Source organism: Somniosus microcephalus, chromosome 6 (assembly GCF_052327205.1).
Source record: "Somniosus microcephalus isolate GS21.2 chromosome 6, FLI_Smic_1.0, whole genome shotgun sequence".
Taxonomy (NCBI): domain Eukaryota; kingdom Metazoa; phylum Chordata; class Chondrichthyes; order Squaliformes; family Somniosidae; genus Somniosus; species Somniosus microcephalus.
In genome coordinates, this window is record NC_140992.1 from 189,390,943 (window position 1) to 189,417,999 (window position 27,057).

Below are 27,057 nucleotides of genomic sequence, written 5' to 3' on the forward strand. Positions count from 1 at the left end.
ATTGGCGACACATGTATTTCCCATGACAATCATCTTTGTTGCTTCTCTGAGTAAGACCATCAGTTTCACGATAATTAGTGCCTAATTTTGTGATGTAGGGAAAAGCAAAGAAGTAGTTGTTATCTCGGCTACCCATGTACCTTCCAGCAGCCCGCTTCAGAGCAGAATTGGCAGAGGATTAACAACAGGTCACCTACCCACCCTCTCAGTCAAGGACTGGTGCATAGCAGAGTTTGAGATGGAGAGAAAAGAATGTAAACTAGAGGAAACACAAATGGAAAATACACCAAAAAAACCCATAAAGACTATATCACAACAAAATTAAATGCCCACTAAAAGCAGCATCACTATACCTGCAGCAATGAACAACATTACTGCAACAGTCAGTCTATAAATTACTTGAAATTTAGAAGACATCACCACGAGGAACTTACGGCTTGCAAGATGAAGATAGATGATTGTAAAGATGGGCCAATTCCAGAGAGACAAGGGATATTAAAGGAGGTGAAACTCACAATTGTTAAAAAAAGTTTTTAATTAAAAAAAAATCACCACAACTGTTCAAAAAATATTTCAATGACTATTACAGTAGGCTGATATGGCAATTGGGACTTTAACAACACCCTCTCCCAGGCCAAATGAGTCTTTCTTCAAATGAACGAACTTCTGGCAAAGCCAATTAACAGCCCGTGCAAAGTGCTGTAGTGATCTAACTGCCACCATCATATATCAGATCTCGGAAGGCACTGGTACACATACCACAAAAAGCCTCTTATCAATAAGACCACGTTACTCAGTATTTTGATGCTACATCCCACATCAGATGCAAAGGTTTAGTCAGAGAAGGCAGATGTACCATCACTCATAATACACAAAGGAAAAGTCCCAGAACCCCCTTCTCTCATGCGTCCTTTTACACTGACTGACGCTTCGCTGGTTAATGTGTTTCACAAACTTCAGTGTTTCTTTATCTCGGTAGATCAAGGCCAATGAGTTGTCTTCTGGGCAAAGGGTAAGTAACTGAAATACAACACAAACAGTTTATTATAGTAAGTTAACTCTTCATTTCTTCTTTTCCGCCTCTCCTAGACTCCCTACTTACACTTTATCTCTGGTCAAGATGGGAGGCAAATGACCAACTCCCAGGCTCCTGCTGTTTTGCTGGGAGCTGGTACTTTGCTGGTCAATGCACAGCGGCCTTCCTGGGTGATTCACTATCCACATTTTGCTCCTTCCCCATACTGGAGCACTTGTCATCCTTCACTTAGTGCCTCATTAGGATGACATGGTCCCCTTCTCAGTGACTTGGCTAAAACTAGGAGTTCACTGTATGGATAATCACATTCGGAATCTTGCCACCCTACTGCAGGCACCAGTTAGGGATCTGGTGCATTTAAGGGCACAACTCTTCCACCCCCAAAAGGTTATTGTTCTATTAATGTTGTCAAACTTTTTTTTTCAGGATCTCCATGCAAGTGCACATTCACCACACAGGACAATGGGTTTGTCCCCAGTGGTCACTGCCAGTGCTGCTCTCTGATTGGCTGTCTTTCAGTCACCAACTCAGATGGAGAGAATGTCAGTTTTAACCTCCCAAGATGCAGAATGCCATGGCTGCACACAGGGCTGTTTTTGGAATGCCAGCTGTTATCAAGACGAGACTCATTCAAATGAAACAAGTAAGTGACAATGCTGGGCATTTCTGCCTTGACAAAGGGTTTTGACCTGAAACATTGACTCTATTTCTCTCTCCACAGATGTTGCCTGGCCTGCTGAGTTTTTCTAGCATTTTCTGCTGTTATTTTTGCTTGATTATTATTATTTTCCTATTGGTTACAATCTAACACAAGTATAGCTAAGGACAAGAAAAGGCCACTTGGCCCTTAAAGTTCATACTTCTCAGGCTCCAAATCCCCCAGGCTAGCATCCAACTGCATTTTAAATGTTCCAATGTCTTTATGGCAATTGTATGGCAAATTATTCTAAATATTTATCATCTTTTGAGTAAGACTTTTTTTTTTTTTAAATACCTGCTTTAAATTTACTTTTCACTCATTTAAATTTATGTTGTCTGATCCTACTGTCCTGACTTACCTTAGACTAATATTCTGTGTTCCCTTTAGCATTTGATACTTTATATGTCTTCATTGAGGTCACCACTTAACTTTCATGTCCCACTTGAGACTTGGAGGTAATCCAGGCCGACATCAGTGCAGAACTGAGGGAGTGCTGCAGTGTCGGAGGAGCCAATCTTTCGGATGAGACATTAAACCAAGCCCGTCTACTTTCTAACGTGGACGTAAAAGATCCCATGGCACTAATTTGAAGAGCAGGGGAGTTCTCCCCGGTGTCCTGGTCAATATTTATCCCTCAACCAGCATCACTAAATCTTATTATGTGGCCATTATCTTATTGCTGTTTGTGGGATCTTGCTGTGCACACATTGGCTGCCAAGTTTCCTACATTACAAGTGACTACCCTGATAACGTACTTCATTAGTTGTAAAGCGCTTTGGGACATTGAGGTCATGAAAGGCACTATACAAATGCAAGTTCTTTCTTCACTGAATGGAACTTGAATAAACTCAGAGTGTACCTCTTCATCTTCCCCTTTAGCAATGTATGAAGTAACACCACCAAATTCCTCGTCCCAGCCTGAAAGAGAAAAAGACATGCTTACTTTCCTAATCAGATCCCTTTCTGGTGCCTTCCGATGCCATGTTTTCCTTTTCCCCACAATAGCAGGACAGCCATTGGGTTTTCAACAATCACTCATTTAAATTTATCCCATGATCATTGAACAGGATGGTGGTTTCAGCAGGGCAAACCAGGCTCTGAGAATTATTCCCCCCGCCTTTCAATAGACTGCTCGCCACTGCTATACCGTGGGCTAACTAAGCAAATCACCCAGTGAAGGCAATCAATTCAAACCCAACCTTCTTTGAGGCAGAGTGTCCAACCTGAACTCCTTAGGGCAGCAGGTCCACCAGTCAAACTACAGTTGCTAATATGTAAGTTATAGTCTGCATTACAAAATCGCCACTGTTCACAGGTATAGGTATTATAAATAACATTGTCCAAAGTGCTGATGATACCATTGAAGATACTGCCTTGGGGGAATCCACCCAGGTCAATCATAATGGTGCTAGACAATTATTAGAGACAGATTATAAACCCTCCAAGGATGATTCGCATCAACTGTGCTTGCATTACACAGTTGATCTCAGTAACTGCTCTTAGCCAGAACACTGTTAATGTTATCTCTACTGCTGTTAATTCAGCTCACCCATACTGCTGGGTTCTGAGACCCTTTAAAGTCAGCGCCCCTGATGATGTCAGTAATTGCAGTTTAAATAAACATATTTAAAATCAAACTGAAATGAACAGACAAAAAAAGGATGTTAATGTTAAATCATAATTCTGTGCAGCAATTTGATTTTTAAAAGGGGTCCCGAAAGGGAAACTCTCTTATTAGTTTGTGTTATCATGAATAACTATTATAATAAAACCAATAAACACTATAATAGTATCAATAATGTTTATGCTCTTAAAGTACTATTACCAGAGAGTGATCAACAAATTTAAAATTAAGGGTGCTAAGCGTAGATAATTAAGATATTTTCTGGAGAATCTTAGCTTTACAGGAAGAATGGAATTCACCCAAACAGGTTGGGGACTAAACAGTAACTCAGAATGCAATTTGGGAGGTATTTAAACTCATTGGGGACCAAGGGTGCAGTAGCTCCTAATAAGTGTCGTTCCACCAATTCTAGGGAAGGTAAGGCAACTGTAGTTCCACCAGTTCTATGGAAGGTAAGGCAACTGATCACACGGATGATGAAAGCCACTTGTCCCATCTTAATTCATCCATCCAGAGATGTTAAATTCCTCCCATTCCTCCGCATTCAATTCTTTCTTAAAAGATTCCAGGGTTTTCACCTCCACTGATCTATGACATACATTGATCACTCCGCATGAAGAAGACTTTCCTGACATCAGCCCTAAATTTGTGCCATATTAGTTTTTATATTAAGGGCTAGCGTGTTTGTTGCTTTGGCATTGAGAATAGTAAAGATTCTAATTACAGTAAATATACTGTTTGTACCGAGTTCTGTTCAGTTTCCTCTTTATGTTAAATCATGTTTCTGTTGTTTTAAAGCCTAAGCCACAGTCTGCAGTATTCTCCCACCTATCAAAGGCAAGGGGGTCATGTAACACATGATCTATATGGAGTACAGTGATTAGGGTTCTTGGTTCAGCCCGAGTCTCACTATGTTCACCTAGATATTGAACAACTGCGGCACATCTGATTCGTACAGCTTGCAAAGTCTGCATATAGTAGCAACCAGTAACACTCAACCTAAGGTAAATATGCAGGTTAAACCAAAAAAAACCCACTACTTTTCAAGATAGGTATCTGGTGCACTGATATATAATAAAACCCACCTGGAACAGCAATACCTCAACAGAAGTGGAATAGACTGTTGTTTACACTTTATTTCAATTTGTCTCCAATTTTGTTCCTCCTCCCACCACATTTACAAGATCCTTCTCGAGTTCCTAGTGATCCCAACTCCACAAGCAGGTTACTAATACACATGTTGCAAACTAAAACTAGCAACATTTACCTTCACACCCACAGCACAACAGCAGGTCCAGGGCAAACTCTGAATTTTCCACGTTGGTATCATGGATAAGCGTGTAGTATCCGTTTCTCCAGTGTCGTAATTCCCCGCGGCAAACAGGAACACCAGGATCTGAGAAGGACAGACATAATGAAAGCACCTTCACAATCTTTTAACCCATTGTTGTTAAGTACGTGAAGAGCCAAACTCCACCTGTTATTTTTAATTTTAGTATCTTATCTACTTTTTTAATTTAGTTTCCCTGGGACATTCACCAATTCTTTATCATTGCTGGGTCAAAATCCTGGATACTCCCTCCCTAACAGCACTGTGGGAGTACCTTCACCACACAGACTGCAGCGGTTCAAGAGGCGGCTCACCACCACCTTCTCAAGGGCAACTAGGGATGGGCAATAAATACTGGCCTTGCCAGTGATCACATCCCATGAATTAATTTTTAAAAAATCAACATGCAGGTGACCTGGTCTCAGTCCAGTGTCAGTGCTACTCAGGTGTACATAAGTGGACCTATAGCAACATGCTCCAACTCAGTGAGGAAGCTCCGGGTTTCTTCACCCACTCTTCATCTGCATGCTACCTCCTCAGTCATATCATGTGGAAGCATGACCTCAGGTTCCACACGTATGCCAACACACAACTCTGTACCACCAGCGCTGACTCCAGAGATGTTGCCGTGCTATATGACTGCCTGTCGCGTCAAGTCTTAGTGAAGCTGAAATTTCCTGCAGCTCAACATCAAGACTGATGGCACCTTGTTCGGCTCGTGCCAGCATCTGCAGCCCTCCAACTCCATCAACCTCCTTGGCTGCAAATTGAGACCGAACCCAGTGGTGCATAATCTGCGTTTTGTTCAATCTGTTGCCAAGACCATCTTCTCCCGCCTGCAGAACAATGCCCATTTATGCCCTTACCTCACCTCTGTTGTTACTAAACACTTCCCCATGCCTTCATCTAGTCACGGATTGATTTCTGAAACAATGGGAGCAATTTTAACCTAATTCTCCTGTCGAGAAACTGACAGGTGTAATGCTGGTTTTACATTCCGATCGGTTTTATTCTCCATTGAAGTCAGTGGAGAATAATATCAGGCAAAGTGTAAAACCAGCGTTGCACTCGATCCAATCAGCTTCCCGACTGGCATATTAGGATAAAATTGCCCCCAATGTCCTCAAAGACCTCACCAGCTTCACAAACATCAGTTTAGTGCTACTCCAGGACATGCCGTTATCCATTTAGGCCACTAGGACAGCTTATCTAATGTAAATTAAACCATCCATTGAAACTCACAGTACTGAATTCCATGCATGCTGTACACATGCAAATAAATGTGTTTCAACTCACAGCAATCTGCAATCTCATTAGCTGAGATTGTTGAATATTCTTTTATTTTATTTTGCCCTGTTGCTGCATATCCTGCACAGTTTATATTATTCTCAGGAGTTTGGGGGTAAAATATTTCCAAACACCAACAGTGGCTTCTAAAAGCAGACCTTTAATATAATTATTTTACTGGCCTCATTTCCAAAACGGCTTCAATCTCATCAGTTCTGAACCCAGAAGAGCACTTATTCACCTGCTAGACTTTTAGAATGCTTTTCAGTAAAGCTTACTTCTCGGACTCTCTTCTGGCACCTCATTGTCCTTTGTTCCAACCTTTTCTTCCTCTCTGCTCCCATCGCCTTTGTGATCTGTTGAATCAGATTTGCTGTCTTTTTCAGTGCTAGAGCATGCGTGTTCATTACCATCAGACTCCTCCACTTCATCCTCCTGCTCCTCCTGCTCCTCCTGATCATCATTATCATTATCTGAGGCTGCGAGGAAATGCAGTTTTAAGCCCGTAAAATTCGATAGGAGCAGAAACATAGCCTCAGAACAAAACAGCTCCATACACTTGGCAAGAATGTCAGGGAGGCCATCTTCCTCTGCTTGATCATAGCATCTATAAAACAAAGAGGTAATATCACAAGGCCTGTCACATATGTGAAAAATAAAAGGGCCAGATACCTCAACACTAACAAGGTTTGTCATTTATTTCAGTGGTGCAGTGGTACCCGTCATTATCTCAAAAGTCTGCAACATACTTCAACACCAACCGGGATTCTCACATATCTCAATGCTAAAAGGACCAGACACATACCTTAACATCAGCAGGATATGTCATGTATACTGGGGCATAGAATGCAAGCCAAGGCTGGGCCTCCAGTTGAGGTCCAGTGAGGATGTGCATAAGGCGGCAGTCAGACCATGAGCGTGGCGGACTGTGGCAAGGAGGGAGGCAGATTCAGGCTGGGAGAAGACAAGGGAAGGCTAGCTGCAAAGTCAGATGGGAGCAGGGATGATAATACCACATGACAATCACAGACCAAATAGCAAGTCCCAAAGGACTCTGTAACATGACATAACGCAGACACGTATTCACACAGGGATAGGATTTTTTTTAAAGATAGATGGAGAGATAGATAATTGCCCCCACCCAAACCACTGCAAGCAAAAGCTTGAGTTTCCTTCCCATGGGGTCTGTTGAAAACACAATGGCCCAGAAATTCGGGTCCCAACGCGCGAGTACGCACGGGGTACTCACGCGTAGGCCCAACAAAAGTGCCGGTTTTGTGCATGCACTGCGCATGCGCGGGAAACCGGCACTTCCGTTCCCCTGAAAGGAGGAACGCATGCACCGGAGAGGTAACGCGTGCGCATCGAACTTACATTTTTTTTGCAGGGTTCTCCGGGAGGATAAGTCTCCAGCAGTTACACTTTTAAAAAGCAGGTGCAAGGCCTGCTTTTAACAAGGTAAGTGGTGAATTAATTAAATTAAAACATTTTTTCCACAGGTTTATTATTTTTAAATACTTTAAAGAAAGGTAAGTTTATTTTTAACCCTGTTAGAAAATGTAATTAATTTTTTCAAAAATTTAAATTATTGTTTAAAATAGTTATTTCATGTAATTTATAGTTATTTTAAAAATGTGATTTAAAAAAAAATTTATTTGAAGTTTTAGTGATGTTTTGGGGCTTATAGTATTTATAGGTTTGACGGCTCTTCCTGTCAAACTTATGAATGAAGCATTCCCTGCTACCATTGGCTCTCCATGGCCCACGTGATCCCAGGGGATGCATCGAACTAACTGCACCCCTGGGATATGCAAGCACTGCGCGCCGGCAGTTGGAGGAGGCCCAGGATCAGAATCCCATGTGGGCCCACAGTTCAACAGCCGGCGCGCTAGGTAAGTGCAGGTCGGGGGCTTGCACCCGCGGGAAGCCCCCGACCCGAATCTCTGGGCCAATGTTTTTGGAGATAAGCACAGTGTGTTATAGCAACAACGCATAGCATCACTGAGCAAAGGGTAAGATGCTCAACTGCACAACTGAGCAGAGTCCATCATCGATACTGTTGGGATTAAAAAATTAGGAGGGTCAAAGGCAGGCCCATTATACAACCCTAGCCACCTGCTGGCAGAGCCTGTGAGCAGGTTGTAAATCCCACCTTCTCGGTACGTGGAAGAAAAGAGAAAGACAGTGAAATTTAATAAAGCTTTAAAATTTTTGTACTTACTTAGGATATACGACACAGAAACAAGCCATTCGGCCCAACCAGTCCACGCCAGCATTTATGCTCCACACGAGCCTCCTCCAGTCTTTCCTCATCTAAATATCAGCATAATCCTCTATTCCCTTTTCCCTCATATGCTTGTCCAGCCTCCCCTTGATTGCATCTGTACTATTCGCTTCAACCACTCCCTGTGGTAATGAGTTTCTTCTGAATACCCTATTGGATTTCTTGGTGACTGTCTTATATCGATGGCCTCTAGTTATGCTCTTCCCCACAAGTCACAGATCACAGATCACAGAAACCCCACAGTGCAGATAGAGGCCATTTCGGCCCATCGAGCCTGCACCGACACATATCCCACCCGATCCCCGTAACCCCTACACCAACACATATCCCACCCTATCCCCGTAACCCCACGTATTTAATCCCCCTAACACTAAGGGTCAATTTATCATAGCCAATCAACCTAAACCGCACATCTTTGGACTGTGGGAGGAAACCGGAGCACCCGGAGGAAACCCACGCAAACACGGGGAGAATGTGCAAACTCCACACAGACAGTCACCCGAGGCCGGATTCGAACCCGGGTCCCTGGCGCTGTGAGGCAACAGTGCTAACCACTATGCCACCGTGCTCTGTACATTTTCTCTGTATCCACTCAGTCAAAATTTTTCATAATTTTAAAGATCTCTATTAGGTCACCGCTCAGCCTTCTTTTTTCAAGAGAAAAGAGACCCAGCCTGTTCATCCTTTCCTGATATGTATACCCTCGCATTTCTGGTATCATCCTTGTAAATCTTCTCTGCACCTTCTCCAGTGCCTATATATTCTTTTTATAATACGCAGTAGTCCAAGTGTGGTCTAACCAAGGTTTGATACAGGTTTAGCATAACATCCCTATTTTTCAATTCTATACCTCTAGAAATAATCCCCAGTGCTTGGTTTGCTTTTTTTATGGCCTTGCTAACCTGTGTCACAACTTTTAGCGATTTGTGTATTTGTACGCCAAGATCCCTTTGTTCCTCTGCTCCACCTAGACTCGCACCCTCGAAGTGATGTGACCTCCCTATTCTTCCTACCAAAATGTAATACCTCACATTTATCTGTGTTGAACTTCATTTGCCAATCATATGCCCATTCTGCAAGTTTATTAGTGTGCTCCTGTAACTTGTTGCAGTCCTCCTCAGTATTGACTATCCCCACCAATTTGACATCATCTGCAAATTTAGAAATTGTGTTTTTGATTCCAAAGTCTAAAGCGTTAATGTAAATTGTGAACAGCAGTGGTCGCAGCACTGATCCTTGTGGAACACCACTACCCACTTTCTGCCACTGTGAATAGCTACCCTTTACTCCTACTCTCTGCTTTCTGTCCTGAAGCCAGCCAGCAATCCATTCTGCTACTTGTCCCCTGACTCCACATTCTCTGACCTTGTTCATCAGTCTATTATGGGGTACCTTATTGAAAGCCTCTTGAAAATCCAGATAAATTACATCTACTGAATTGCCATTGTCTACTCTCTCTGTTACCTCTTCAAAAAATGCAGTAAGGTTGGTCAAGCAAGACTTTCCCTTTTGAAATACATGCATATTGTAGTGCAAGCAATAACATTTTCTTTTCCTAAAACGAGGAAGTGTTGTGACATTGCCGTTCTCTTCTGTTCCAGGTTTAGACCTCTTGATTTTTAGTCTGATACAGGGTTACAGAAATGCCCGGCTGCATCTTCTCTGCAGGTGCTTCTTGGCAAAGCATACTACTGGTTAAATGTGCTTTTTAATCACACTGTAGCTCTAATATCATGAGCGCCAATGTTCTCAGAGTTCTGATCCACCTACCTCTTGTTGGCAGGTCCTCTTCTCTTCCATTTAATCTCCGGGCTGTGCAAAGCCTCACACACCATCTGAAACTTTTCTTTCTGCACAAGTGGAGGAAAATGTGGGTGTTATGGTTACACTCTGGGGTGCCAACACGGTAACGGCAATTCCATTTGTACGGTACATTGCTGGTAAAAAAAAAAAAGCACCATTTACTCCATCTAATACTGCATGGCTCACGTATTTCTTGGTATCAGCTGAACACACATTACATACCTGTATGGCTCACATAGATCTGAGTGTCAGCTCCCTTGCATGTACAGTACACATCAGGAAAAAGACAAGAAGTCACTCCAATATGTGACCATAAAGTATGTGTCTTGGTGTCAAATCTTCACCATTTACAGTACACATCAGGTAAAAGGCAATACTGTGCACCCAATACAGTACAGTTCATGTCTCAGAGTCAAGTTCTGTACACGTATGATGTAAACTGGTGTATGAGAAGCTATAGCAACCCAGACACTAAAAGGTTTAATGTGTCTGCATGAGACAGGCACCACAAGGTGCAAGACGGTTATTGGATTTCTCTGTTTCATGCTAAGATCCAACCAGACATTTCTAACCTTTTTGTACTAAGCCAATGATCCACTTTGGGTTTTTACCACCACCACTTTCTCATGCAAGCACCTCAAAAGTTTCCACAAGCAGAAAACATTTTTACAAATTGAAACTAGCCTCTGCTGCATAGCCCAGGGCTAACTGTTCTCCAGTAAGCATGATCACGGTTAACACATAAGATGTCCACGCCATCTCACGTCAATTCAAAAAGTGGAAGATAGTCAACCACTTTGCACAGCTTAAACTAGTACTCAGGTTTATTTACAGTGCCAGCCTTGGCTCAGTTGTAGCACTTTAGCCTGAGTCAGTAGGTTGCGAGGCTTGAGGACATAATCTAGGCTGACACTTAAATGCAGTATTGAGGGTGCTTTGCACTGTCGGAGATGCTGTCTTTCAGATCTTCAACCAAGGCCCCATCTGCCCTCTCAGGTGGGCACAAAAGATAAACTGGACTATTCAAAGAAGAGCAGGGGAGTTCTCTTGGTGTCCTGGCTAATCTATCCATTAACCGACATTGTTAAAACAGATTATCTAGCCATTACCTCATTGCTGTTTGTGGGAGCTTGCTGTATGCAAATTGTCTGCCACATTTCCTTATATAAGTGACTACACTTCAAAAATAATTCACTGGCTGTGAAGCACTTTGGGACATCCTGAAATCATGAAAGGCGCTGTGTACATGCTAGTTCCTTCTAAATAAACTAATTCACAGAAGCAGAAGCACAGGCGAAATACTAACCGGCACATTCAGTAATTTGCTACATGTATAACAAAGATGACAGTTTAAAGAAGTTTGTTGTTCTGTGAGCTTGTTAGAAATTTGATACTGTCACAGATACTTTCCCAGGCTCAGTGGCACCAATCGCTCTTGTAAGTGGGCTGAGCATAATGGCCCAGAAATTCGGGTCGGGGGCTTCCCGCGGGTGCAAGCCCCCGACCTGCACTTACCTTGCGCGCCGGCAGTTGAGCTGTAGGGCCCCATGGAATTCCGATCCGGGGCCTGGCCCAGCTTGCATATCCCAGGGGCGCAGTTAGTTCGATGCGTCCCCTGGGATCACGTGGGCCATGGGCAGCCAATCGGAGCAGGGAAATGCCCATTCATAAGTCTTGGCAGGAAGAGCTGTCAAGACTAATAAATACTACGGCCCCAAAATAGCAGTAAACCTTCAAATAATTTTTTTTTTTTTTTAAATCACATTTTTAAAATAAACTATAAATTACATTAAATAACTATTTTAAACAATAATTTAAATTTTTGAAAAAATAATTTTATATTCTAACGGGGCTAAAAATAAACTTACCTTGCTTTAAAGTATTTAAAAATAATAAACTTGTGGAAAAAAATGTTTTAATTTTAATTAATTGACCACTTACCTTGTAAAAAGCAGGCCTTACGCCTGCTTTTTAAATTTCTAAATTCATGGAAAAACCTGTAAAAAAAACCTAAGTTTGATGCGCACGCGCAAACTCCCCCGCGCACGCGTTTGGCCACTGAACCCCTTCGTTCAGAGGAACGGAAGTGCCGGTTTCCCGCGCATGCGCAGTGCATGCAGGAAACCGGCACTTCCATCGGGCCTACGGGTGAATACCCCGTGCGTACTCACCCGTGGAGACCCGAATTTCTGGGCCATTATCTTTAATGGGAGTTGACTCATACTGCCGATATCTACTTGTATGGTAGCGAGACCCAGGATTGTGACAAAAGAATCAACTTGCAATCCAGACCAGGTATCTGTGTCTTTCACATTTGTATTTCTTCAATCTCTCTGAAGATGGACTGAGTTAAACTAGGTGAGGCAAAGATTGCTTTGAATTCTTAAACTGCTCTGCACAATTCAGTAAGGTGAAATGTATACGGAACAATCGGTTGCTTACTTTAAATCGATACAACTCGGCTTCACATAATGATATTTAAAAAATGAATGCTATTCTACGTTGGTGGGTGGGTCTTCTTACTTAATCTAAACAGAATAAGCCCTCTGCATTCTGCCCTACAATCTAGGGACAGAGCCTCTTCTCCCTTCAGTCTCTTGTCTATCACAGGCTTTTGCTGCCTGTGCAGTCGGTTTTCAAAAGCCAGACTAGCTTTCGGCATCCACGTTTCTTTCTTTAAAAGCCTGACTTCAATGTCAGCTTTTAGTCAAAAAATAACAGCCCCGTCCTCCCCCGCCAAAAGCAGATTCTACTATCATGCATGACATCTGTATGATGAACATCACAAAAAATCAGCAATGAATAAAAAAAGACACCTCACACCGACACTTCAACAAAGAAATGGATTCACTCCAAGGGCCCTCCCATGGCCAATGTCACTGACCCACAGCCATTTTCCTGTTAATGCTGAGCTCTCACCTTGAAAAAATTCTTTAGAAGCATCTCCGATTTCTCCTCAAACTCCTCCTGGATGTGGGCTTGAGCTGATATATCCAGGTAAATCGGATTGATCCAGTCATAAAGAATTTGTTCCTGAAACATAATAAAAAGAAACATATTTCATCTGATTGGTGCCACTGCAATACTGAGATCACCTCAATATGTCAGCTTCCTGCTCTGTTCCAGTACTGCATTGTTGCCGTGCTCCAGTTAGGTGTTTACCCTAAGCTCTGGAATACTCAGCCTCTCCGCCTCTCTCTCCTCCTTTAAGACACTTCTTAAAACCTACCTCTTTGGCCAAGCTTTTTTTGACCTGTCCTAATATCGCCTTAGCTGTCAAATTTTGTTTGATAACACTCCTGTGAAGCACCTTGAGACATTTTACTATGTTAAAGACGCTATATAAATGCAATTTGTTGTTATTATTGGATGTTCTTTCTGCCACTACATCACAGACTACTCCTGGTTATTTCAGGAATTTTTCCACTTAAAAAATATAAATACAGCAAAATGAGAATTTGACGCTAAAAATGTTTAATTATCCTGCTGCTGAAATAATGACGCAGCGGCTTCTTGTGGTGGAATTTGGGTACTGCACCATGTTGCACTCACAGCTGCTGGTCAGTTTACAGAGCGGTATGGGCAGAGGTCTGCGAGTAGGCCAATGGCTAGGATACAATAGTTAGAGGCCTCTTAGTTGAATGGTGTGTGGCACAGGGATTCCACCCTGTTGATTAGCAAAAGGGATAAAATAAAACAGTAAAACAAAATGATTTAATATAGCTTTATGTGGGAGAGGGTCTCCAGTGAATCTTCAAATTATAAATGTAATCCAGAAACAAGTAAGCACCCTTAAGTCTGTATCTGAAACATTCCCACTATGTCGGGATCAGAATGCATCTCAAACTCAAAAACTGGAATATGTACTGTAATTCACCAAAACGATACTGGGGTTTAGAGGATTAAATTCTGAGGACAGGTCGCATAAACTCGGCTTGTATTCCCTTGCATATAGAAGATTAAGGGGTGATCTAACTGAGATGTTTAAAATGTTAAAATGGATTGGATAGGATTGATATGGAGAAACAATTTCCTCTGATGGGGGAAATCAAAAACAAGGGGACATAATCTTAAAATTAGAGCTAGGTCATTTAGGAGGGAAATCAGGAAGCACTTTTTCCACACAAAGAGTGGAAGAAATCTGGAACTCTCCCCCAAAAGGCTGTGGATGATGGACCAATTGGAACTTTCAAGACAGATAGCTTTTTGTTAGGTAAAGCTATCAAGGGATATGGAGTCATGATCTAATTGAATGACAGACCAGGCTCGAGGGGCTGAATGACCTACTCCTTTTCCTATTTTTTTATACTTTTTGGTGAATTTTATATTGATTTAAGTGATGGACATCAGTTCTGGGAAACTGAGTGCCTTGGATAACCACCGTCACCATCAAGCACTCACAGTACAGGTATAACACAGGTTAGACACAGTGCAAAGCTTCCTGTACTCTGGCCAACAACACAGCTCAGCCCCAGAAGAGCAACCGTTACTGCATCAGTGTGATATTTCCCATTTCCAATGCCAGACACTTTTGTGGCCTTTCTAACGAGTGCCAATTTGTGCCAAACAATGGGCCTACTGATACAGTGGTTTGTGTCCCAAGCTCATTTCATGTATTATACAGCTGAGAGGAAGAGGAGACCTTTTTCATCACATCTGTCTTGTACTGGATTGGAACCCAGGTCTCAGAGGTGAAAAGGCAGTATGATATTCCACAGCAGCACTCAGTTCCCCTCCCCCAAAAGCATATTATTTTAACCAGACTGAGACTTTGGCATGCTGATTGTGATCGAGATGGTGGGACATGAACTTACATCGCATGCGATATGTGGGCATTGAGGAGAAAGAGATTCGATGTAACGAGATGGCCTCGCTTGCGATGGCCCATGGAACCAGCCACTGACAGAAAGACGGCACTTTCCCTCCGACAGAACTTCGGACACCTGGACAGGCAAAGCATGCAGCACAGAGTTAGGCATCGAATGCTAAAACCCAGCCAGACAGGTTACACACTGCACTGAGAACAAGTTATTTACTGCTTCATTAAATCACATTTCAACAATGAATTTCCTTATAAATAGCAAACGCACCCTCGTAATCAAATTGAAACAACAGCAATCCCTAACGTACCCTACTATATGGCACAGAAACCAGACCAGTGCAATAGCTGCATTTCACTCTTTCAACATCAAACAATTGAGCCTTAGTCAGTCAGCTGATGTGTTATAAGCACTCGCCCAACCATTAGTGTGCTGACCCCACCTAATTTTTCAGCTCCATTTACAAAGTGGACAAGCTCCCAGACAACATTGGGCCTGGCAATTGGGAGCTCGCCAGAGGGGGGCAGGAAATCATATACAAACAGCCTTAAAGGGCTAAGTGGTTGCATACGGGGATAAAAATGTTCCTCATCAGTAAAAAGATTGGCAGTACTTTTAACGCATATATTAGCATTTGCAAATGTTGTTTGCGTTAGAAAAATGCCTGGTAAAACTCACTGGCTGACAGTAAAATATATGGCAGGAAGCCGAGTGCGTGGCCAAATGATGGAGTGGGGCAACATTCCAACCCCCGTTTAACGGCTGGTGAAGTGGCGGTGTTGCAAAATGAGCTGAAAGTGAGGAGGCCAACCCTGCTTTCCACTCCAGGGGACCCCTCCCCGGGACAGCATTGCAACATGCCTGGAAAGAGGCATAGTATTTGAGGGCACAGTTAACCACTGGCAGTGCCACACTATATGCTACACATTAGCTACTGCGTCCTTGCAACAGATGGCACAGCTCTGCATCTGGCTCTCAGCGGACCCAGAGCTGACGTAGTCAGTTCCACACAATCATTGCCAGGTAGGGGGATGTCTGTTAATGTGGGTGGGCGCAGTCTGCCTCAGTTGCAGCTTGACCTGCCTGGCATTCCTCTATTCCTGCTCCTCTAACATAAGTAAAGGGGGATTCCCATTGGAAAACCCAGTATCCTAATATTATGGACATACTAAAATAAAGCATAGCAGTGCCAGAACACTTGGCACAAAACCTCCTGACCAAGTAAATGGAAACAAGAACAAAGGTTCAGAAATATTCTCTATATTATTCGTGCATAACTTCATTGTCCATGTGCCCACAGTTAGTTATTGCCCAGCTTATCCTGAACTTTATCACATCTGTACCTGATGGTGAGACGCGGGGGAAACCTCAAAGAAAACTAATGTGTTCCACGAAGGAATTAGAGACTTGGCAATCTGCTGAGGCTGATAATGGTCTGTAAAAAAACAATTAATTCAGTTGCATAATCATAAGGCTGCAGTTTCTGAGTCGTGTGTGTAGGGTATATTTATTTAATTGCTCGTTATAAATTGCAATATCATTTTGTGTTCATTTCACATTAGAATCATCAGATCAAAACTTCTACCCCCCGCCACCCCCTCACCTGCCCCAAGTCTGTCCTGACCTTGAACTAGAGACTGGAAGTGAAACAAAATAAATTGCATCATCCAGTTCTGCATTGGGGCAGTGGAGACTTTCAGCCACAATGCAGAATTGAGATTCAAGTTGGATCTCAAGTCATTGAACAGAGTTCTAATCCATTACACCATCCAGTCCCACATTCAAAAGAGAACTTAATCTTCGAAGCCTTAGCTGGGTTTGTAGCAGAACGCCAGAACTAAAAAAAGAGGCTTCTGACACAATTTCTTGTATGATAATACAGTGGCATTCTAATTTCACTGCACGAGATTACCTTACTTACGTAAAATAACCTGTTTGTTACTTCCTCATTTAAATTTGGCCTGACGCAATAGTAATTTTAATTCCACCATTAGAATCTGGCCTGTGACTGTAAGGTCCACTTACCCTGCTGTAGCCTCAGTCTGTAAACACCCCGAATCCTACCAACAGTGTTAATACACAGTGCTAGTATGTATATGGGTGCATTGTGATAACACAATGGCTATGCCTAGTACCCAGCAGTGTGCCAGGGTATTCATAACGTCAATTGTCGAGAACTGTAATTTCAAGTTCGACACAAAACTTATGCCCACGTATATGATGGGTGTAAGATAGACACCTCTGCGGTGGAGGCACTAATGAGTCAGGGCTAAAGCTAAAACGGTCGGTTATATTTAGTAAATGCTACTCACCATCTGCATCATAAAGGTCCAAGGTGCCACCATCACTTATTCCCCACTCAGGAACAAGATACAAGATGAATGCTATTCTCCGCCCTTCTAACTCATCATCGTGACACAGCAACACATCTGCAACAGCATCGGGTTCAAAATTTCAGTACAGTTGTTACCGAAACGATGTGTAATGATGTTTGAGCATTTCATTTTCAGTTTAACAATTTTCACTGATATATTTACAGATTGTTATAAAATGTGTTCCTCTGGGGCTCTGCTGATGGCTTAGTGAGTAATGTCAAACATCCTGTACATCAAGCTACACAGGCCAGGCAGGTTCATGATTCCATCACTGGTCTGTATGGAGTTTGATGATCCTAGCAATCGCAGCAATAGGAACACTGTAAATTGGCCTTGCATCCAATTCAACGGCCCCTGCTGCAAGGTTGTGTTCAGCTGTGATGGTCCCATGATCAAATACCCTGTTAATACTCAGCGTCCAGACTCACATGAGGAATGACATTTTGTGCGAAGCATTGGACAGCTGTCAGCACCCGTGGAACTGTCAACACTTTCAGGGGGTTGGGGGGGGGGGTGGAAAAAGAGGTGGGGCGGGGGATTGCTCCTGATCCGTCTTCACAGGATTCCCCTGGAAAAAAAAAGACAGATTTCCTGACCCATATCAACGTCAGCGTGGCTTACTTGGCAGCAACGTTCTCACTAAGCTGCACGCGGCCACGCAGTAATCGGAAAGGTCCCATGCAGGCCGCTCACCGGCTCTTACATTGTAAATACTGCACATGTGCAGAAATTTAAAGGGACCATGCATTAAAAGAAATAGGCCACGCAGAACAAAGCACAGCTTACTGGGAACATTGCTTGGCAGCACTCTAAACTCTGAATCCGATTGTAAAACCAAAACTCACTCCAACATAATCCAGGCTGACACTCCAGTGTAGCACTTTAGTAATGCTGCACTGCTAAAGGTGCATCCTTCCAACAAAACTTCAAACGGAGGCCCCATCTGTCTGTTCTGGGTGTAATGGACAACAAAGCAGGGAGTACCCCTAGTGTCCTGGTCAGCGATTCCCACTCAACCAACACCAAAAACAAATTAACTGGTTATTCATCTCACTGCTATATGTAAAATAACTGTCATAAGAACATAAGAATTAGGAGCGGGAGTAGGCCATACGGCCCCTCGAGCCTGCTCCGCCATTCATTAAGATCATGGCTGATCTTCGACCTCAACTCCACTTTCCCATCCGATCCCCATATCCCTTGATTCCCCTAGAGTCCAAAAATCTATTGATCTCAGCCTTGAATATACTCAACTGTCGCGTTTACCTATATAGCAAGTCACTGCACTTCAAGGTAAGTCATTGCGTGCAAAGCATTTTGTGACCTTTGTAAGGGACATGATAAGATGCTGTCCATCGCTCTCTCAAAACCTCGAGTTTTGTCAGTCTTGTGGAATCTGGTTCTGTATGGCTGTCAGCTACATAGAAAAACTGCATCAGAAGTAGACTGTGCTTTTCTCTCAACACATCCAGTACATTAAACATTGCATCCAAAACAAATTTAAAACTAGGGAAAAATTTTTTTTGCTGAGGTTTGTGTCATATTGGGCCATCAAGATAACTTTAAAGACCCATCCTTACAGCAGTGTCAAATTAGTTAAATGACTGCAATATTCCCAGGGCATTCATAACGTATGTATTTTCTCTAGTGTATACCACAGCTTCGGTACACCAAATGAGCAGTATTCCCAGTGTGTATGACCCTGCCAGTGTGATATCATGATGCAGTAATTCCAATGTAATAATGTTCATGCAATGTCCCCTGTGCATGCTGCAGTGCCAGTGAAATGCCATATATGCAATTTCCAGTGCAATACAACAGTGCCAGTGAGATATCACGTGCGCAATAACCCCAGTATAATATAACACATGCAGTATCCCCAGTAAAATGGCACGCATGCATCCCCAATGTATACCACACTATGTACTTAGTGTTGTATACCTGTGTATTCATACTTAGCACAGGATAAATCCACTGTGCTTTCTAGTTTTATACCAGCAATATCTGACAGCCATGTACGAAAGTCTTCAAAGAGTACCTTCCTGGGGAGAGAGAGGAAAACAGCGGAACCCAAATTAGATCACAAAATTTAAACACAGATTGGGGAGAGAAAAATGCTACAGGAGAACTATAGATACTGTCTGAAATTATATTACTTCACCAGGTACCTAAAGAGAACCTAGGTTCACACCAATACTGACACCTCAGTGAAGGATGGTACGGTGCCTTTTTCAAAGAGAGATACTGTGCAGTAGCTGCTAAGTTTTGCCAAGCTCCTGCCTGGCACACCCTTAGTGAAGAATAAAGATTTTACAGCACATATACTCCAGCAAACCCTGGGTGGAAGGAGTGCAAAATGGTCAAACTATCCACTCCCCTTTAAGGGGACAGTCAGTTGGCATGTTCAGTCACTTTTAGGGATTCGATCTATACAATTAATGTTTTAGCAATGAACTATTCAGAAAGTGATTGGCAATGTGCACTCTCGCGCTGCTGGTCAGGGAACTGTTCTACATGATCTGCAATTCCCTTATCTTGGAGCAGGAGCCGGAGAGGACAGTGTGAAAGGAGCGGGAGCCGGAGAGGACAGTTTGAAAGGAGCGGGAGCCGGAGAGGACAGTTTGAAAGGAGCGGGAGCCGGAGAGGATAGTTTGAAAGGAGCGGGAGCCGGAGAGGACAGTTTGAAAGGAGCGGGAGCCGGAGAGGACAGTTTGAAAGGAGCGGGAGCCGGAGAGGAGTTTGAAAGGAGCGGGAGCCGGAGAGGACAGTTTGAAAGGAGCGGGAGCCGGAGAGGACAGTTTGAAAGGAGCGGGAGCCGGAGAGGACAGTTTGAAAGGATCGGGAGCCGGAGAGGACAGTTTGAACAGAGCGGGAGCCGGAGAGGACAGTTTGAAAGGAGCGGGAGCCAGAGAGGACAGTTTGAAAGGAGCGGGAGCCAGAGAGGACAGTTTGAAAGGATCGGGAGCCAGAGAGGACAGTTTGAACAGAGCGGGAGCCGGAGAGGACAGTTTGAACAGAGCAGGAGCCAGAGAGGACAGTTTGAAAGGAGCGGGAGCAGGAGAGGACAGTTTGAAAGGAGCGGGAGCAGGAGAGGACAGTTTGAAAGGAGCGGGAGCAGGAGAGGACAGTTTGAAAGGAGCGGGAGCAGGAGAGGACAGTTTGAAAGGAGCGGGAGCAGGAGAGGACAGTTTGAAAGGAGCGGGAGCCGGAGAGGACAGTTTGAAAGGAGCGGGAGCCGGAGAGGACAGTTTGAAAGGATCGGGAGCCGGAGAGGACAGTTTGAAAGGAGCGGGAGCCAGAGAGGACAGTTTGAAAGGAGCGGGAGCCAGAGAGGACAGTTTGAAAGGAGCGGGAGCCGGAGAGGACAGTTTGAACAGAGCGGGAGCCGGAGAGGACAGTTTGAAAGGAGCGGGAGCCGGAGAGGACAGTTTGAAAGGATCGGGAGCCAGAGAGGACAGTTTGAAAGGAGCGGGAGCCGGAGAGGACAGTTTGAAAGGAGCGGGAGCCGGAGAGGACAGTTTGAAAGGAGCGGGAGCCGGAGAGGACAGTTTGAAAGGAGCGGGAGCCGGAGAGGACAGTTTGAAAGGAGCGGGAGCCGGAGAGGACAGTTTGAAAGGAGCGGGAGCAGGAGAGGACAGTTTGAAAGGAGCGGGAGCCAGAGAGGACAGTTTGAAAGGAGCGGGAGCAGGAGAGGAGTTTGAAAGGAGCGGGAGCCGGAGAGGACAGTTTGAAAGGAGCGGGAGCAGGAGAGGAGTTTGAAAGGAGCGGGAGCCGGAGAGGACAGTTTGAAAGGATCGGGAGCCAGAGAGGACAGTTTGAAAGGAGCGGGAGCCAGAGAGGACAGTTTGAAAGGAGCGGGAGCCAGAGAGGACAGTTTGAAAGGAGCGGGAGCCGGAGAGGACAGTTTGAACAGAGCGGGAGCCGGAGAGGACAGTTTGAAAGGAGCGGGAGCCGGAGAGGACAGTTTGAAAGGATCGGGAGCCAGAGAGGACAGTTTGAAAGGAGCGGGAGCCGGAGAGGACAGTTTGAAAGGAGCGGGAGCCGGAGAGGACAGTTTGAAAGGATCGGGAGCAGGAGAGGACAGTTTGAAAGGAGCGGGAGCCGGAGAGGACAGTTTGAAAGGAGCGGGAGCCAGAGAGGACAGTTTGAAAGGAGCGGGAGCCGGAGAGGACAGTTTGAAAGGAGCGGGAGCCGGAGAGGACAGTTTGAAAGGAGCGGGAGCCGGAGAGGACAGTTTGAAAGGAGCGGGAGCCGGAGAGGAACCCGGTTACCAGGACGCCAAGTGGGACAGCCAGGGGTAATGTGCAGGCCAGGTGTGTGGAGGAGACACGCAGGCTACTAGAGTCACCAGCGCCATGGAGAAGACATTAAAGAGTCGCTGTCGGCCCAGTAGATGGCGTCCGTACCACGGCGGCTGAAGACTGTCGGGCAGAAGTGCGGGAAAGGCGGAGCGAGGCGAGAACGGACCCTATTGTGATGGCGCCGATGAAGATGGCTGCCGTCCTTGCGGGCTCCGTGCGTACCAGCAGCTAAGTGTCCTTTGGTGCTTGGTGCGCTCGGCTCATTAAGGAAAAAGCATTTCACTGACTGGATTTCACTTGTTGTATTTGGTTATGTGACAAATAAAATTGAAATTGAAAATTGAAATTGAAATTGAAATTGAAATCTTGCTGTACAAACCAAAAAAAAATACAGTTGTTCATGAGCTGACTGTACTATAACATCGTCCTTTGACATCTATCACGCTAAAGTTAACCAGTGGTTTGTGTCCCATCGCCTGCTACACTTCCTCCCTGCAGAATATATCAGAAAGGGGCCAGGAGGTGGACAAAGCTTATCAATGAAAGTCTCAAGAGCCTCCACAAGGGAACAAATTGAGAAGAGGATCTATCATTGAATGTATCGGATAGGTTTCTGCATCTTGTCAAATTTGCTGGAGATGATGTGTCAGAGAACGTGTTGGGGAAAGGCTATCCATGAATACCTTCTTATGTAATTGTAATCTGCCAAGCAATAGCAATAGCAATAGCAATAGCAATGAGATACCAACTTTATAGTCATTCAAAACACAGTTGGGTACCAGACAGATCAGTTTCAGTGGACTCAGTGGAAAGTAGCTTTTCTTGCATTCCCATATCTTATGGACAGGGTACTCACTGAAGGTGTTGGAGGGAGCATAATGCAATATGTCGAAAAGGCCATCAGTGGATGTTTCAGAAAGAAAATATGATTGAGGATCTGTAAGAAAACGATTTGGAGAGATCACAGTAAAGTGTATGGGGCTAGAACAGGAACACAAACACTGTCAGCATGAAGGGCAAGGGTGATACAGGCTAGCATGAGGGTGAAGGGTTAAATTGGTCCGTCTCAGCCAGAGAAAGTGTCTAGTACATGAGACCAAACAAAAGGAGAAAACTTTTTTTTTTTATTATAAAAAGGCAGGATAAAATATTTGCATACGATTCCCAGAGTGTGTGCAGGAGTAAACGCAAGCTTGCAGAATTCACAAACAGAATGAAAGCAACAATAAATATGCTTCTGTGCAGCGAGATGGCTTGGCTGAGTTTAATTTGCTTCTTCAAAAGGTTTTGCGAAAAATCATTTATTTTATGCCAGTGAATCTTCAAACTAGTTTATTCCTACTACATTTCACCCAAATGTGCAGCAGTAGCTTGGTCTGAGGTGCTAAATTCACCCTCTCACTAGTTTCCACAACACATACAAAGCATACTGGAGACTACTCAACTGAAAACCAGTGCTGCAACAAGGGAAATATGCCTGAAAACACAACACATTTTAGTCCAATAATTCAGTTCAAATTGTGCCCTGAGCGAGCTCAGAGAAGATGGGTTCACAGTAACTCACCTTAGTGCTGAGATATGATATTCTTTCCTCCTCCTGAGGTCATCAGACTGTCAGGAAAAAAAACCATAATATTTACATCTGGAACCTCACTCTATCACCTCAGTCTGAATATTTACATTCTGAGTCCCATCTCCCCAGTGCTATAGACAGTCATTTCAGGCATCACAATATGGAGGTTGGCTGTGTTTTATTCCCTCTAGTCTCTGTTGAATATATTAGTAAATACTCAAGACGTAAAAAAATGTCCACAACCTGTGGTATGTTTTAAGAGACTAAAAATGGCAGTGATTGTAAGTGGATAGACTGGACAAGTAATTTGTTTGTCCTTCATCACTCTGGAAAGACTCTTCCACACCAGATCACCTCACCCTACATCATTCCAGGATTTTTGCTGCACAAGGATCACCTCATGCTACATCATTCCAAGAATTTTGCTGCACAAAGATCTTCCTAAATTACAACAGTGACTACACTTCAAAAGTACTTAATTGACTGTAAAGCGCTTCAGAATGTCCTGATGTTGTGAGAAAGGCACTACATAAATGCAAGTTAATTCTTTCTTTCTTTCATCTATCACTCTAGTGTGCCCATTCCACTCTGCTGCAGTGATTCTCTTGCCCTACATTACTCCAGTGTATCTGGTCCATCTGCTGTTCAGAAATTCTGTCAGTCTATACCACTCCTATGTATCTGTTGCACCATGATCCGTGAGGTACTTTCATTCAATACAGTCTGCAAACAATGGAACCAGCAACTGATGTGTACATAGCAACAGTTCCTGCATTTCTGTTATCAACTTCATTTTGTTATCTCTCTCCACCTAACCCTTCCGTTTGCCATAATCTGTTTCTCACCTGCTTGAATTTATAGAGATCGTTGGATTTTTCACGAAAGTTCAGCTGCAGAAGCTCATTCTGAAGCCCCTCCAGGAATGGTTGACTCTGAATAAAATTTGAAATCACACAGTGTGTAAATGGCCGAGTGCCCAGCAGCAGACCCTGCTCTGTAAAGGGAGGAGCAAAGACACAGTTAAATACCTTGGCAAGGAGCAGTTTTGCTGCAATAAATTACAGACATGGGAACGTTTTGTTAAAATTCAGCATTTTTGCAAAAGTAAAAAGGAAGTTGAATTGTCACAGACTCCTAAAGACTACAAAGAGCAAATATCCATACACTGTTACAAGTACCAATATCTGCAGTATTGGTTCCAGCCAAGCCTCTCAGTTATGTTGCCTGGTTTGGACTGAAATGTTTCTGCCAAGCTAAGAGCTCAGCATGTGCAGAGCTCTCCTCCTGGCTATTAATGTTTGAATATACAGATTGTGCATTCGCACTCTCTTTGCATTTAAATCAAATCAAATGTGCTTAAGTTTAAAATATATTTAAGAGGTCTAATAGACTTCCTGACACTTTATGAGTACAGGTTTGACACCAAACTGGAGTTACTCCCCAAAGTAAAGCCCGATGAGGCTGCTCCCTCTAGAGAATCTCACACCGCTTCTCTCCAAAGTCAGATCAGGACCAGACCCCAGATTCATACTGCAACCTTAGCGTCAATGTGAAGCAGAGCCCGCTTCTCAGTGACTCTAAAAGCAGTGTATAAATGCACCCTCAGTCACCTCTACTTTACATGTCTTATACTTTAAAGCTTACAGTTGGAAACAGCCTGCAAGTTGTCACGGCACCACTAACCTCCAAAGCAGGTATCGGTGGGCAACATCCATTCACCTTAGCTCTTGGTTTCCTGTCCAGCAACAAACTTTGTATCCATGCTGCTAGATTTCCAGCCACCACTACAGTTCCTCTTCTGCCAAACATCTGAATTTTTCTAACAAGCCTTTTTGTGAGAAATCTTATCAAATGGCGTCAGAAAATCCATACATATATCTCAATGCATTCCTTTATCTATCCAGTTATCTCTGCAAAATAAAACCCTATTAAAATTTGCCAAAAGTGACTTTCCTTTAGCAAATCCATGCTGGCTGTCCTTGATTAACTTGTACATTTCTAAATGTTCACTAATTTTATCTTGAATTATTATAGAAAGACAGACAGACAGGTAAAGACTTGCATTTATATATCGCCTTTCACGAGCAATGGATGTCTCAAAGCGCTTTACAGCCAATTGAGTACTTTTGAAGTGGAGTCACTGTTGTAATGTGGGACACGTGTCAGCTAATTTGCGCACAGCAAGATCCCACAAACAGCAATGTGATAATGACCAGATAATCTGTTTTTGTTATGTTGGTTGAGGAATAAATATTGGCCAGGACACCAGGGAGACCCCTGCTCTTCTTCGAAATAGTGCCATGGGATCTTTTACGTCCACCCGAGAGCGCAGACAGGGCCTCGGTTTAACGTCTCATCCGATTCAAAAGCTTTGCTCTTTTATCCCAAAAATCTTCACAGAGTAGTCACTATTGTTATGTAGGCAAAGACAGCAGCCGAATTTCCCACAGCAAGCTCCCACAAACGGCAAAGAGATGAATCTGCTTTTAGTGGTGTTGGTTGAGGGATAAATGTTGGCCAGGACACTGGGAGAATTTCCCCTGCTCTACTTCAAACGGTGCAATCAGATCTTTTACATCCACCTAAGCAGGCAAAAGAGGCTTCGGTCTAATGTCTCAGCAAAAAGACAGCACTCCGACAATTCAGCACTCCCTCAATACTGCACTGACGTGTCAGCCTGGATTATGTGCTCAATTCTTAGAATGGGGCTTGAATCCATGACCTTCTGACTGACACAAGAGTGCTCCCACCGAGCCAAGCTGACATCGGAATTGTTTCTCCGGCCTTAGGATCTGTGACTGTCCCGCCTCTTGCCTCTCTTCGCCATCTGGGAGTTGCAGCCCCTTCTCCCAGCCCCATACCCTTGCTTCTCCTCACCGTGCGAGTACTCAAGCCCCCGGCTCCAGGCCTCGCTGACTCGCTCCTTCGCTTCCAGCAACAGAGGGTTGAGTTCCGCGAGCTCCTGCCGCTTTAGCTGTCTCTTCCTTCCGACCCCACTCTCCGGATCACTCCGTAACCTCTTCGAGCTCATCGCTATCCCGGAGCAGCCGTTCCAATGCTGCGAGTCACCGCCACACGCTATCTCACTGGGGGACTACATTTCCCGGCAGCCCCTGCCGCGCCTCAGGGAACGGCGTCTCCCGGAATGGCGCCACCGAGAGGTCGAGCAGGAACTGCAGCCCCCTTGGGCAGCGCCTCCAGTGGTGGAGTGCACGAACAGGGGTGGGCAATGGCAACTGCAACACTGCTCATCAGAAACCTGAGCGAGGAGATGGTGTACTTCCAGTGGTAACAAACGGGACTGCAGCCACTTTTATCAATATTTGTCCTTTTCTATTACATTTGCAGATGATACAAAAATTGGCCCTGTGGTTGATAATAAAGAAGAAAGCTGTAGACTGCAGAAAAATATCAATGGACTGGGGGGTGGGGAGGGGGAGGGGGAGAGGAGGGAAGGGGAGGGGGAGGGGGAGAGGGGGGGAGTCCCCGAGCCCTGCCCCCCGATGTCCCGAGCCCCGCCCTCCCGAGGCCCGATCTCACGAGGCCCGATCTCCGGAGCCCCGCCCCCCGATCTCCCGAGCGCCGATCTCCCGAGGCCCGATCTCCCGAGCCCCGCCCCCCGCCCGAGCCGGCTTCAAGAGCAGAGAGAGAGACGCCACCGCGCAACCTACCGCGTGAGGCCCGGCCGGACTCAAGTCGCGCGCGCTGACTCCTGCCCCACCCGCCTTTACTAACATGGCGGCGGTGGCGACGCTCGGTTCAGGCCCGCCCCCTCCAGCCTTCACAAAGATGGCGGCGATCGCAAGCCGCTTGTTCAGCGCGATGGGAGGTGCCTAGCTCGGGCGTGGCTGGGCAACAGAGGCCCAGGCTTACAGGCCTGGAAAAACGGTTAAAGGTAGGAAAATTCTAGATGCTACAGAAAAG

The 27,057-nt window shown here is 44.5% G+C and overlaps 1 protein-coding gene across 4 annotated transcripts; it reads right to left on the bottom strand.

Annotated features, from left to right (window-relative positions):
* Nucleotides 1-516: 516 nt before the first annotated feature.
* ogfod1 (2-oxoglutarate and iron-dependent oxygenase domain containing 1) lies at nucleotides 517-26,452 on the bottom strand. Of its 4 annotated transcripts, none has more exons than XM_085991038.1 (14): nucleotides 26,011-26,403; nucleotides 23,979-24,127; nucleotides 23,125-23,171; nucleotides 19,201-19,301; nucleotides 18,584-18,676; nucleotides 17,197-17,313; nucleotides 16,228-16,319; nucleotides 14,879-15,007; nucleotides 12,984-13,097; nucleotides 10,032-10,111; nucleotides 6,256-6,584; nucleotides 4,628-4,756; nucleotides 2,596-2,654; nucleotides 517-1,020 (listed from the first exon to the last, which is right to left on the bottom strand). In XM_085991038.1, the coding sequence occupies exons 1-14, from the start codon at nucleotides 26,162-26,164 to the stop codon at nucleotides 859-861; spliced, it is 1,755 nt and encodes a 584-aa protein (XP_085847164.1). In that variant the 5' UTR covers nucleotides 26,165-26,403; the 3' UTR covers nucleotides 517-858. The 4 variants fall into 4 exon arrangements, with proteins under 4 accessions (XP_085847164.1, XP_085847167.1, XP_085847168.1 ...); XM_085991041.1 differs by lacking the exon at nucleotides 26,011-26,403 and adding an exon at nucleotides 24,817-25,989; XM_085991042.1 differs by lacking the exon at nucleotides 2,596-2,654 and having other exon boundaries at nucleotides 26,011-26,452.
* Nucleotides 26,453-27,057: the final 605 nt, after the last annotated feature.

Bases quoted from the DNA above. Each gene is read 5' to 3' on its own strand.
- ogfod1 (XM_085991038.1), bottom strand. From the start codon at position 26,164: ATGAGCTCGAAGAGGTTACGGAGTGATCCGGAGAGTGGGGTCGGAAGG. The intron at 23,172-23,978 runs GTGAGAAACAGA...TTTTCCTGACAG, and splicing joins ATCTCTATAAATTCAAGCAG to TCTGATGACCTCAGGAGGAG. The intron at 6,585-10,031 runs GTAGGTGGATCA...TTTGTTTTATAG, and splicing joins AGAGGACCTGCCAACAAGAG to ATGCTATGATCAAGCAGAGG.